Here is a 13,016-nt window from a genome sequence, read left to right on the forward strand (position 1 = left end):
AGGTGTGAGAATGATGTGGAGGTGAGAGAATGATGCGGAGGTGAGAGAATGATGCGGAGGTGAGAATGATGCAGAGGTGAGAGAATGACCTGACCTTTGAATTAGAACATGCTACAGTATCACTTGTTCTTAGTTACTAAGCTGACATTTAAAAATAAATTAAACATTTTGCTTTCTACAGTGTAAACCTATTACTAAGTTGTGAATGCATTCTATCTCTGAAGTTTGATAAATTGAACAACTGTATTTGTGATGCTGTAAATCTCCATTGATTTTACCTTAATCCACTATGTACATTTAACTGCTTACTAAGCAATACAACTAATGAGATGTGTTCAGTGAAACTGGGGTGAAGAAGTTAGTGTGGTCCCTCAAGGGTCAGCGTGGGACCCTTACTGTTCCTCAACATGGTTAGCCATGTTTCCTTTTATTTCTGATTTACCATTAGCATGCTTCCGTACTCGCTATACTTCTTAACACTACAGTGCTTTTAGAAGGGCATTCTGAGTACTGAGCAGCCATCTCCAACACTGCCTGTCTGTCTATTGCAGACACCTTCGCCAGCAAAGTGGCCGCAGTGCAGGACTTGTACGCGGACGCCTCCATCGGCAACGTGACGGGCAGCAACGCAGTGAACGTGTTCCTGGGCATCGGCCTAGCCTGGTCCGTGGCGGCCATTTACTGGAAATCGCAGGGCAAGGACTTTGAGGTGCAGGCCGGCTCCCTCGCCTTCTCCGTCACCCTCTACACCATCTTCGCCTTCCTGGGCATCACCGTGCTGCTGTACCGCCGCAGGGCACACATAGGGGGCGAGCTTGGGGGCCCGCGCAAACACAGACTTGCCACATCGGGATTCTTTATCTGCCTCTGGCTCCTCTACATCCTCTTCTCAGCACTGGAGGCCTATTGCCATATACAGGGCTTTTAAAAGGGCAGTCCGGGGGAGTGTGAGAGAGAGCGGGGCCCTTACCCTTTCTCTGGACCCCCTCACTGGGACTCTGGAAATCTAGCAGCCCACACTTTCAAAGTATGCTTTGGTACATAGCTGAGTGTGAGGGGAGAGAAAATAAAGAGAACGCGTCTCCCTCACTGTAAGCGTGTGTTGGGAGATGCGCACTTGTGTTCTTTATTTTATTTCAGCCCTTACAGAAAAAAACGGGTTTTAAACAAACAAAGAAAAGAGAGATCAATTACAAAGTCTGTGAAAGCAGAAGTCTATTTTTTCTCAGAGTGACTGATATTTTTAAATGAATTATTTAAAATAAAAAAGACAAAAAAAAGAAAATCTAATGAAGTTTCTTCCGAGCTGCCAATGACCGTACGTTTAAACAGAAAGCAAACGGAAGCATGGCACTCCGCTGCCAGGAGACAGCTTCAGGAGGATCTACTGCAGAATTCATACACTTTTTTTTTTTTTTTTTTTTTTTTTTTGGTTTCAAAGAGTGTTACAGGATTTGTGGATTTTAAAAGTGGACAAGGACTGAAGCAAGACACAACTGGACAAATACAAATTGCCTGGGACAAAACTTCCAATATATAGTAACATACTTTCTGTATATTTTGGATATCCGTTTCTATGTGTTATGAATGAAAAGAGGTGGCCAGAGATTGCTGTCTTGTCTGTTAGCTGAAGCTCATCCCCGTGCAGTTGAGAGTCGCTCTGGGTTTATAGACTCACCAATGGGCAGGAGAAGTGTATTCTACAAACACAGTGACTGGTATTGAGGGCTTCGTATAAAGCTGGGGTACAGTGCCTGATCTGATGGTTGATAGAACACATCCACGTTCTCTCTTAGATTTACAAATGATCACCTGATGCAAGTGCCTTGCTTAGTCTGACACGTCTATGTCCAGCTGATGCAAAGGTCTTACTGTTCTGTTCTAGAAGCCTAAAACTAAAACTGAATTGCCTTCCATGTGGTAAAGAATATCATACTGTACAAACCCTTTGGTTTAGTACTACATAACTGTAAGACTAAATAGGTTGGGTTGCAGGTAATGTTTTCAAAATTAATTCTCCACCATTCTTTGTAGTGCAAGCAGGCAATCCTTCAACATATCTTCATCTTTATCAGGTACATCTACATTGGTGAAGGCTAACATGATAATAAACATGTGCTTACAGGATGAAGACGTTCTGTGAAAGATTCACCTAATCCTTTAATACCTGGGCTCTTCTCATTACCTGGTGGCTAATGTAGGACGGTACACTGTAAACAGCGAGCGAAGCTGCAGGCTTTAACAAAGGCTTGTTAAAGACACTTCAGACAACCTTAACTAGGACCCTCCAGCAGACTGTCCAATGGCCTGTGCCATTGAAAACATGACGAGGGAATGATCCCTTTAGAATAGTGAACGTGGAGTTCATGCTGACTGCAGCCCTGTGTCATTAGTGGGTGAGGGGGCTCTTTTAAACACACCCCACTCCACCAGGGGTTCCTTTATTGTGGGAATGGATATTCATGCTGAATGTCATCCTGAATGTATGGATCCCATACCTCTTGTGTTTAATGCACTACTCCAATGGCAGTTTAGAAACCCTTGCCGACTCTCAGGTTTACAAGCCAGCTAGCTTCCCACCTCATGGGTCATGTGATTGTCCTTCTGTTTAGTTCCTGGTACGCGCAATGATACACAAGGTACTGTAAATAGGTCTGCTCTGGTTTTACAGTTCTGGGAGTATGTTGCTTTTGTTTCCTTCTGTTAGCTTTGAAAGGGCCTTAACTAGCAAGTCTGGACACAGGGTGATGAGCGAAGTCTCTAAACTAACTCCTGAATAGTTTGTAATATGATAAACAGAGCAGGGCAGTTTTTTTTAAGCAAAGAATACCTTCTCCCATCACCCACCCAAAATGTATCTTTGTAAATATCTAGTCAAAGAGCACATTTAAAGCAAAAAAAAAAAAACTTTTATTTTCTTAAAACTGTTAAAAAAAGAGGGTGATGGATGAGGTCCTAGATTAGCCACACTTCTCTAGGTGTGCTCACTTCACAAGCTCAATGTCCTCGGTTTCCTACCTTTGTACCTGCAGCTTTCACTTTAAATGGGACTTGTTGACTGTGGAGTGCTGGTTATTGTTTTTATTTTGTTTATCGTCTTTGAAAAAAAAGCAAAACAAAAACAAGTATTTTATCAGTATAAAAAAAAGTAAACAAAAAAAAATCGTTGGCCATCACCATAGTATTAGAAGCTCAGCTTCCCTATATGTTTTATGTGCTCACTGCTGCCACACAAGGTCCAGGTTTTAAAGTGGTACTGCAACCGCAGTTTTACCAGATTCCACTTAGTTCCACTTCATCACAGGCATTTTGTACAACAATCTCCATCAATGCACTTTTCCCTGTTGCTTTTTAACTCGTGAATTTTCTTCATTCTTTTGTCAACTTCTGCTGGAGGGGTGCAGGATTCTGATTGGTGTGTCTCCAGAGGCGGGGCTTATGGTGGGCAGGTTCCATTGTTTCCAGTGGGTTTGCAACACATACGAAGGCAGCTCCATCCATTAACGACATCACTTATAATTTAAGCACCCAGATGTTTGTTATCCTTTATTATTCCCTGCAACGGGGGTGTAATTAAAAGCGTATTTATTCATGATATAATTCACAAAAATATAGTTAACAAATATGTAATTGTTTAATTATGATACAAAAACATATATACAAGGTCAGTTGTACACATTTAAAAAAAGTTATTATATACAGTATATTTAAAAAGATTATTATATAAAATGTGTGATTCACTTCACTATGAGAGGCACTGCCAGTGTGATTCACTTCACTATGAGAGGCACTGCCAGTGTGTACGTGGGTCCTGATTACTGCAGAGACGCTAGTTGCCTGGTTTAGTTAATTATATATTACATATTTATACAGCTGTGCATACAACTGAAAGCAAACCATTTCTAATACCAAGGCAGATGAGGAATTATAATTCTGGACACATTTTAGATATAGATACTGTGATACATGCCTACTGTGACTATGCAGCATAGACTGTGATTGAAATGTTGCACTTGAAGAGTTTGTATTATACAGGCATCAATAGGAATCTGATTGGATAAGACCTTATCCAATGCTGTTCAGAGGTTGTTGGTAGGTAAGCCAATCAGGTTCTGCAGCCACCTCACAGCCCCGCCCGTGTGACACGCTGAGGAACCTGGAGCGTGCTCAGTGCCTCCTGTCAGACATGCCTCTATCCACTCCAGCACTAGAACAGTTGGATTGTTTGATTCTTTAAAATAACAATATTCTACCTTTTTTTTCAGGGAATTTTGCATGAGATCAATCTAATTTATTTAAATGTACTTATTTATACTTTATTATAATTTTTTCTTTTTCTCATTAAGAGTTTGAAAAAATAAAAATTGAAAAAGAAAAAACCCTGTGGTTTGTTTGACTCCTGGATGTTTCACTCACACAGGTAGCCTGGAGCTCTCCACCCCTCAGCAGGTCTTCAGACTCCATGTGGATCTGGTCAGGATTTACTAAGCTTGTGTTTCCTCTGCCTTGTGTTGCTGTGGTCAGATGTGCTTCATGCCCCTCTGTCTAGATAAGCAATATAAAATAAGGGCATGGTTCAAGAGGGTTACTGTGATTACAGGGGGTGCACTGGATCATTTCTTGGAGGTATTTTTTTATATGTTTCATGAAAAACAACCTGACAGCGACTCGGCAGCACCCTCCCCATGAAGACGCACCCTGTGGTGATGTAATACTTTCCTAGGGTGTTGTGCGAGGGACATAGGCGCAGATCACAAGGGGGACAAGTCCTCTCCACTCTTCATGAACTGTCCGTCCGTCCCCCCCCCCCCCCCCCCCCACACACACTTTCATGACCTCTTAACAATCTTTTTCAATGGTTTTATGATTCAGAATACTTAAAAATATGGGTAACTTGTTTTCCTGGGAGTGGAATGCACCAGATCTCCACCCCTCCTTTTTTCACACAATGAACTGGTCTTGTGGACGTGTCGTGCATCACTGCTTGCATGTTATTGCTTCAGTTGTGTACAATAAGGGTTTTGATTTTAGAAATGGATATTAGCAACATTTTTAGGAAGCCATCTGCAAGATTCTGTTTCACCAGACTCTTTGGCCCAAGCAGAACACAGTTGTAGCACCCTACGACGGCTGAAGTCCTGGCTGCGCAGCGGCATGACACAAAGCTGAACGCTGTAGAAGTTTGTCACTCACACCAACACATTCTGGATGACATCAATCTGCCTGAAATGGAATTCTGTTCCAGATCAGACATAAGGAAAACATTAGTATGCTATTCCTTTATAAATACATTTGTGTCAAAATGTCATTTTTTTCTAATTGCCATAATAATTAAATCACTCTAATTTGTCAAGTAACAATGCGATGAAACATAGCGTTTATAAAGCAGATTAGGTTATCGTTAAAATACACATTAAAAACATTTTTTAGCACTATTACCGTTTAGGGTGTTGTGTGAGGGATCATGTGATCACTCTGGTGATGTAACACATTTAGGGTGTTGTGTGAGGGATCATGTGATTACCCTGTGGTGATGTAAAACGTCTAGGGTGCTGCTGGAGGGATCACGTAATTACTCTGTGGTGATGTAACACGTCTAGGGTGCTGTGTGAAGGATCAGGTTGTCACAGAGTGTGTACAAAGTGCGAGTACCTTTTTTGAGTGAAAGGTATATGCGGCCGAGATGTCTGACTCTTTGATAGAAACAGTTTAATTTATTTGAAGTCTTCCTACTAATGATGGGAGCCCAGCTAACAAGATTTACATTTTTGCAGGTATCATTCTTTTAAAGGCTGTCACCCACACCTGTGAAGAGAAACTGACTCACTGAGAGCAGAAACTGACCCAAGACTGTCACAGTTACTGGAAGCAGGCCAATCTTTGGGAAACAAATTGAACATTTGAGAAACTGCAACAAATATTGTAATGACTAATGTGTTTTAAAGAATATACAAACATTAGAAAATATTATTAGCAGATCTGTGTAAGGCCTGTGAGAAGGAGTTAATTGTATTGAAGATCAGACTGGCCTGCTGAAAGTTCCAAACTTCCCTTATCAGGCAAAAGCATCTTGTTTAATTAGACTCAGAGTCTCAAAACATTCTGATCCAGCAAGAGCAGAATGGCAGAATCTATGGAACACAGTTAATATGCTAGAGGCAATCGAACTATGTTTGATCATAGTAAGAAAAAACAAAAGTATTTAAATAAATAAGAAACCTAATATAACATGAAGTAAATGTATGAGCAGTCCTAAGTTTAAATATTCAATTAATATTAATATTAATAATAAAAAATAGCCTCTTGTCTTCTGTGTGTATCAATGAAGTAAAACAGAATTGTAGTTTATAAGAGATTGCTATTTTGACATATCTCAATTAGAACTACATGTTATAAAATCATTTAAAGTATAAACTGTAACTCTAACAGTAAACTTGCTGAAGGAATACAACTAATGTTGTAACCTCGTTCTCACCTGCTTGTAGTAAAAGCCGTGTTGAAGATGATTCATTGGTGCTGGCCGATGAAGTGGGGATTTTTGATGGTCAGTGATTTCAAAGCCAAGATCCTCTCTATAATGAGCGATCTCGTTAATATTAACAAACGGAAATACCTTTCGTATAACAGAAGATTGGAGTTTGTCTTACAATAATCATTTTCTATATATAACAGAAATGAATTCGAACCTGGCAGGAAGAGATGGGAATGGAAAGCGCAGGACGTGTTAAAATGTTAAGTTAGATATTGGTTTGAAATAATGAGTACTGAAAAATGCTTACGATAGTGTTTCATATTAATCAACTCTAAAATTAGCAAAAACCAAAGGTTGTCTTAAAACCTGCTTTGACTGGATTTTGTATGAACAGTGAAGAAGTTCAGACTTAGTTCAGTCACTATGGCATTCTGGTATATTAATGCTAGCCTGTATTTAAATATAAATAACTGGACCTTCCATTAAAATCTTGAAAGATTTATCAATGGAGTAAAATAATATTACCATTTCTAGGAGCAACTGTTATACAGAAGTAACTTAATTAGAAATACATCTTATAATGCCATTTAAAGATAAACTGTTGAAAGAACACAGTAAAAGTTTATTATAACAGGAGCATGGCACTGACAATATTGCAACCATATTGTTGACACGTTTGCGATAATGTTCATTTCATTTAATCGATTTAAGAATTAGTTCAGTTTCTCCAACTAAACAAAAAGTCTAGACATTACAATATCAATTAAACCAAAGAATATACATGTTTAGTTTGTATAAAGATTTTACTGCAGTAATAAACAGAGGTACTTATTTACAGGGAAACTGTAAAGTGAAATATTTAGATGTTTGTCTCAGACACACAGTAGAATTCTGGAAGGGCATTAGACCTCCAAAAAATAAGGCTTAGTCTTTGGCACCTCAAAGCAGGATTTGGTGTTGGCTCTTGAAAGCAGGATTTGCCAACCTTGAAAGACAGGAGTATGTATCTCATATTATAAGAAAATAATGAGAGCTGAGTTATAAAGATTAGGATGTAAGCGTTTTTTAGTAATATCTGAAAAGATACCAGTCCAGGTGTCTCTTGAATCGGCCAAAAAATGACTTCATGCGGTGAATTTGGAAAAGTGCTTACAGTGGAGTTTCATAATAATTAAAACAATAGTCTTGGCAAGAAAACAGGGTGTCTGAATCCTGCTTGTGCAGGCAACTTTTAGAACCAGAGAGAGGTCAGGCATAGTCCAAGAATGGAACAGTTAAAAAGGCTGTGTGACAGGATGGCACAAGGGATGAGGCCCAGAGACAGACTGCAGTTCAAATAAAATACTTTTATTAAATAAAAAACACAAAATAAACAGGCACGAGGGCCAAACAAAAAGATTCTTAAACACAAACAATAAGCACAAAGTAAACACTTACAGAAATAAGGCTTCCAGGCTGAGCTTTGCCTTCACTGGATTGCAAAATTAGCAAAAAACCAGCACACAAAAAAAACCACACTTACTTCCTCAGCTACCTCTCCCTACTGAGGAGCTGAGGCCTCCTTTTATGTCAGGTGGCTGGGTGCTAATTGATTGTTAATTATTCCCACCTAACACAATAAACCTGGGCAGGGAGAAGAATTTAACCCCATCCCTGCCAATATTTGCAAGGGCAGAGCCCTGCTCTGCCACACACCTCCCCCCACGTACAAAGTACGCAGGCCGCAATCGGCCAAACTCCCCCCCCCCCTTTTGAACCCAAGCCCCCCCCCCAAGAATCCTCTTATGTCCCTCAGGTGAGCTATTTCGGTGGGCGGTGGTGGGCGGGGTTGATGTCAGAGCCCCCAAGCCTTCTTCAATGGCGGGGGCCCCGGACCTTCAAAGCACGCAGACTCTGGCAGGGAACCTGGACCCTCCAGCAGGAGCAGCGCTGGTGGCACCTCTCGTGGCGCAGGCGGGAACGGCGGCCCGTCTCCCTCTGGTGGCAACGGCGGCCCGTCTCCCTCTGGTGGCAGAGGCGGGAACGGCGGCCCGTCTCCCTCTAGTGGCGGAGGCGGGAACGGCGGACCCTCACGAACAGCAGGCGGAGACGACGGATCCTTGGGAACAGCAGGCGGAGACGGCGGACCCTCGGGAACAGCAGGCGGACCCTCGAGAACAGCAGGTGGAGACGGTGGCCACTCCGGTGGCAACGGCTCCAGCCACTCCGGGATCAGTGGTGGTGGCTGTGGCCATTCTAGCAGCCACTGAGGTCGGACTGGCACCTCCTGCCGTCGCAGTCGGGTACGCCTCCACTGAGCTTCTCTCAGCAGCATGTGCAAGGGCTGCTGAGCGGTGTCAGCCTTCTCTACTTCCGGTTCTTCGAGTCCGTGGCTCCTCCCATTCTGGCTCTCGGGTCCGTGGCTCCTCCCCTTCTGGCTCTCGGGTCCGTGGCTCCTCCCCTTCTGGCTCTCGGGTCCATGGCTCCTCCCCTTCTGGCTCTCGGGTCCGTGGCTCCTCCCCTTCTGGCTCTCGGGCCCGTGCCTCCTCCCCTTCCGGCTCTCGGGCCGGCAGCTCGACCCCCTCAGGCTCTCGGGACGGCAGCTTCACCCCCTCTGACTCTCGGGACGGCAGCTCCACCCCCCTCTGGCTCTCGGGATGGCAGCTCCACCCCCTCTGGCTCTCGGGACGGCAGCACCACCCCCTCTGGCTCTCGGGACGGCAGCACCACCCCCTCTGGCTCTCGGGACGGCAGCTCCACCCCCTCTGGCTCTCGGGACGGCAGCACCACCCCCTCTGGCTCTCGGGACGGCAGCACCACCCCCTCTGGCTCTCGGGACGGCAGCTCCACCCCCTCTGGCTCTCGGGACGGCAGCTACACCCCCTCTGGCTCTCGGGATGGCAGCACCACTCCCTCTGGCTCTCGGGACGGCAGCTCCACCCCCTCTGGCTCTCGGGACGGCAGCACCACCCCCTCTGGCTCTCGGGACGGCAGCACCACCCCCTCTGGCTCTCGGGACGGCAGCTCCACCCCCTCTGGCTCTCGGGACGGCAGCACCACCCCCTCTGGCTATCGGGATGGCAGCTCCACCCCCTCTGGCTCTCGGGACGGCAGCACCACCCCCTCTGGCTCTCGGGATGGCAGCACCACCCCCACTGGCTCTCGGGTCGGCAGCTCCACCCCCTCTGGCTCTCGGGACGGCAGCACCACCCCCTCTGGCTCTCGGGACGGCAGCTCCACCCCCTCTGGCTCTCGGGACGGCAGCTCCACCCCCCTCTGCCTCTCGAATGACTGGGGCCTCTCCCATGTCTTCGGCCAGATATCCTAAAACCATCAGGGCGATTTCTTGGATAGACGCCGGGTGGTGTTGCCTTTCCCATTTATCCCACCTCCCCCCATCTCGGCATCACAAGGTGTTGATGGCTAGGGGGAGGTCATTGAAGAGGTCCCCCCTGGGTGTACTAACTAGTCCCAAATCTCCCGGGATGATGGTGAACAAGGTGGCAGTGGAGGTAGAGGGGTGGACACTGGTACCTCGGGTGACAGTTGCTCCTCTTCCTGGGCCTGGGCATAGGAGCATCCTACCCAGTTGTGGCCGTAGACCTCGCAGCGCCCACACCAGTCCACTGGTGGCACCTCTGGAGAGGATCTCCAGTGGTGGTCCTCCAGCTGGGGTGGCAGCAGCTTTTGTTGCTGCTGCCGCTGCCCCTGCCTGCTTCTTCTGCCCATTTTTTTTTTTTTTAAACGCTCACAAAAAAAATCGCTATTCACAAAAAATATAAAAAATCCTGCAGTACTGCTCTGACCCTCCCGGAGGCGCTATATCCCACTCTGACACAATAAACCTGGGCAGGGAGTAGAATTTAACCCCATCCCTGCCAATATTTACAAGGGCAGAGCCCTGCTCTGCCACAGGCTGTTATACTTAACATGTTTATTATAGCTTAAATTTAAATGAAACTAACTGAACTGACCATGTATGCTTATTCAAAGGCAGTCTTTGTCCCATACTTTGTTAACACACATTTGTATATGAAGTTAAACTGGCCCATTGACAACACACTGAAAAGGTAATGTAATATGTGGCTAAGAGGGACATATACATTTTTGACTAAATAATAATATAATTTTAGCTAAATATAATCAAATAGAGCTGGTGTTACATATTAAAAACATCTCTCATATATACGCATACACTTGTATTATATTATAGCGAGAATTCTGTGAACTTTGGTCCACCTGACTTTTCAGAAAAAGGAGGAGTTAGAAAAAGAGAGCGATGAAATCATGTTTCAATGTTTTTTGGCAAGAAGTTATATTCAATCAGTTTTGAAAAAGGAGTTGAACAGATCCTTCTAGAATGTATCATTAACTTAAAGATAAGAAATGTCAAGACCGAGTCATGATTAGATTTACTTGGGACCTGATGTATTCAATGGAGGGAAAATCTTATAAAAACCAAGGTAAAACCCCAGTCAAGTATCGCTCAACTTGCTAACTGCAAGCTGATGTGATCCATGCTCTGAAGATCTCTGAAAAACGGATTGCTGTTAGGTCGTATTCACACGTTTCTGCCTTTTGAAGACAGTTCTTATTTTTCAATGTATCCTGCACTACACTTCCAGATACTGGAAGGTAAGCATATATTTGAATTTAACAGCTCTTTTATATTGATGCATTGCTATAAGGTATAGAAATTATGTTTTAGTCTTAAGAGAGTGATATATATTGAATGTTCTAGAATTTAGCGGTGGGCGTTTTTAGCTTTTTGCATTTTATAGCCTAAGAGCTAAATATATGATAACCATATCTGTATTACTATATTGAAGTATTAATGCTGTTAAACCTGTAAAAGCACTGGATCGCTGTGACAGAAATACAATGAGTTCTGGTGATAAATCTTCCTCCCGACCTGTGAGGGCGCTAAAGAACGGGAGGAGAAGTATTTGGAAGGGCTGGCCTGACAGTTCGTTTCCGGGACCGGGAAGTGGGTCAGCCTGGAAGGAAGCGAGACTCTGTTGTAAGACCGTATTGATTTGACAGGTAAACGAGGGGCAGCTGCAAGTAATAAGGCAGCTGCAACCGTTTACCTAGATATCATGCGGGATTACATATAGGGGCCAGGGTAACGCTCTTCTTTTCCTTCGTTTGGGTAAAGCTCGAGAGAGAGAGAAGGACTGAGAGAGGAGCTCTCAATAATAAAGAAAAGAGAGAGACGTGTTATGTGTTTTTGTGTTGTGTTTGTCTGTGTTGTAATTGTGTTTTTACATCACCAGACAGTTAGAGCACATCTCCGGAGCTGTCGCCGAGGGTCAGCACAATCCGGAGCACCACTGCACCACCGTCACAAAAAATACTTGTGTTTGCACTAAGCACCAGCACGACTGCACTCACCCAGGACTGGTGACCGTGTGTTCATTTTTGTTCAGGACTGTGCCCTGTTTTGTTATCCCCGCACTTTACACATTGGTGTGTATAGCCAGGGGTTTATTATTTGACGGTCACCAGACCTGGGTTATAAATAAAGCACCTTTTCCACTGTATACCGTTGTCTGCCTGTCACTCCTGCATCACATCACCGCTACACCTGTTCCCCTTCACTAGCCACTTTGCCACACATGGTGTCAGAGGTGGGATCATGGACCGTAACGCGCCTGCGGAGCTGCTGCAGGCGCTGGAGAGCAGACGCGACGCAGAGGAGAGAAGGAGGGAGGAGCGCTACACGGCGCTTATTTAACTGGTAGGGCTGGCCATGGCTGCAGCGACGGCCCCTACCACAACACCGCGGATGTCGCCCCCGAAGGCACGGGCGATGAAGATGTCGGCGGAGGATGACCCGGAGGCATATTTGGTGGCGTTCGAGCGGCTGGCTACCGCGGTGGCTTGGCCGCGGGAGTACTGGGCCAGCCAGTTGGGACCCTGCCTGATCGGGGAGGCTCAGGCAGCCTACCAAGCCCTGAGTGACCATCACGCCACCGATTACGACCTGGTCGAACAGGCTATCCTCCGCCGCCTGAATATAACTACGGAGACCCACCGGGCGCGGTTTAGGGAGTACCGGAGAGCCCTGGAGACACATGGTGCATTGGCTGACCCCCGGGAAGAAGACCGCCCAGCAGATGGGGGAAGCCATTGTGGTAGAGCAGTTCTGCCATGTGGTCGGCGCCGAAACCCAGGCGTGGATACGGCGCCACAACCCCGACACCCTGAAGGAGGCGGTCAAATTGGCAGAAGACTTTGAAGACTCCCTGACTTCTGCCCGGGTCGGGATCCTGTCAGCCCCTGCTCTTCGGAGCAGCCGACCTCTCCCTCCCTCTCCTCCAACACCATCACCACCACCTTTGTTCCCGGTACCCAGACCTCCGAGAGCGCCGACCCCATTGGGCCCCCTTGCCTCCCCCCCATGGAGACCAAGGTTGGCCCCCAGCTGGGGTAGAGGTGCTGCCCCTGCCCCGTCGCCATACCAGCAGCGGGACAGATTTCTACCCTATGCCCCCTCTGTCCCTCCTGTCTGTTTTAGGTGCCACCAGCCGGGACATCTGGCCAGGTCATGCCCCGCTGCCAT

General features: G+C 45.7%; 1 protein-coding gene across 3 annotated transcripts in view; it reads left to right on the forward strand.

Annotated features, from left to right (window-relative positions):
- The window catches only part of LOC117424021 (sodium/calcium exchanger 3-like), a 159,141-nt gene extending 154,720 nt beyond the window's left edge, over positions 1-4,421 (forward strand). For all 3 annotated transcript variants that reach the window (XM_034040036.3, XM_058991235.1, XM_058991234.1), the window contains one exon: positions 552-4,421. In XM_034040036.3, the coding sequence (XP_033895927.3) occupies positions 552-928 (377 nt within the window). In that variant the 3' untranslated portion in view covers positions 929-4,421. The remainder of the gene's footprint in view (positions 1-551) is intronic.
- Positions 4,422-13,016: the final 8,595 nt, after the last annotated feature.

The sequence above is a fragment of the Acipenser ruthenus genome, chromosome 18 (assembly GCF_902713425.1).
Source record: "Acipenser ruthenus chromosome 18, fAciRut3.2 maternal haplotype, whole genome shotgun sequence".
NCBI lineage: Eukaryota > Metazoa > Chordata > Actinopteri > Acipenseriformes > Acipenseridae > Acipenser > Acipenser ruthenus.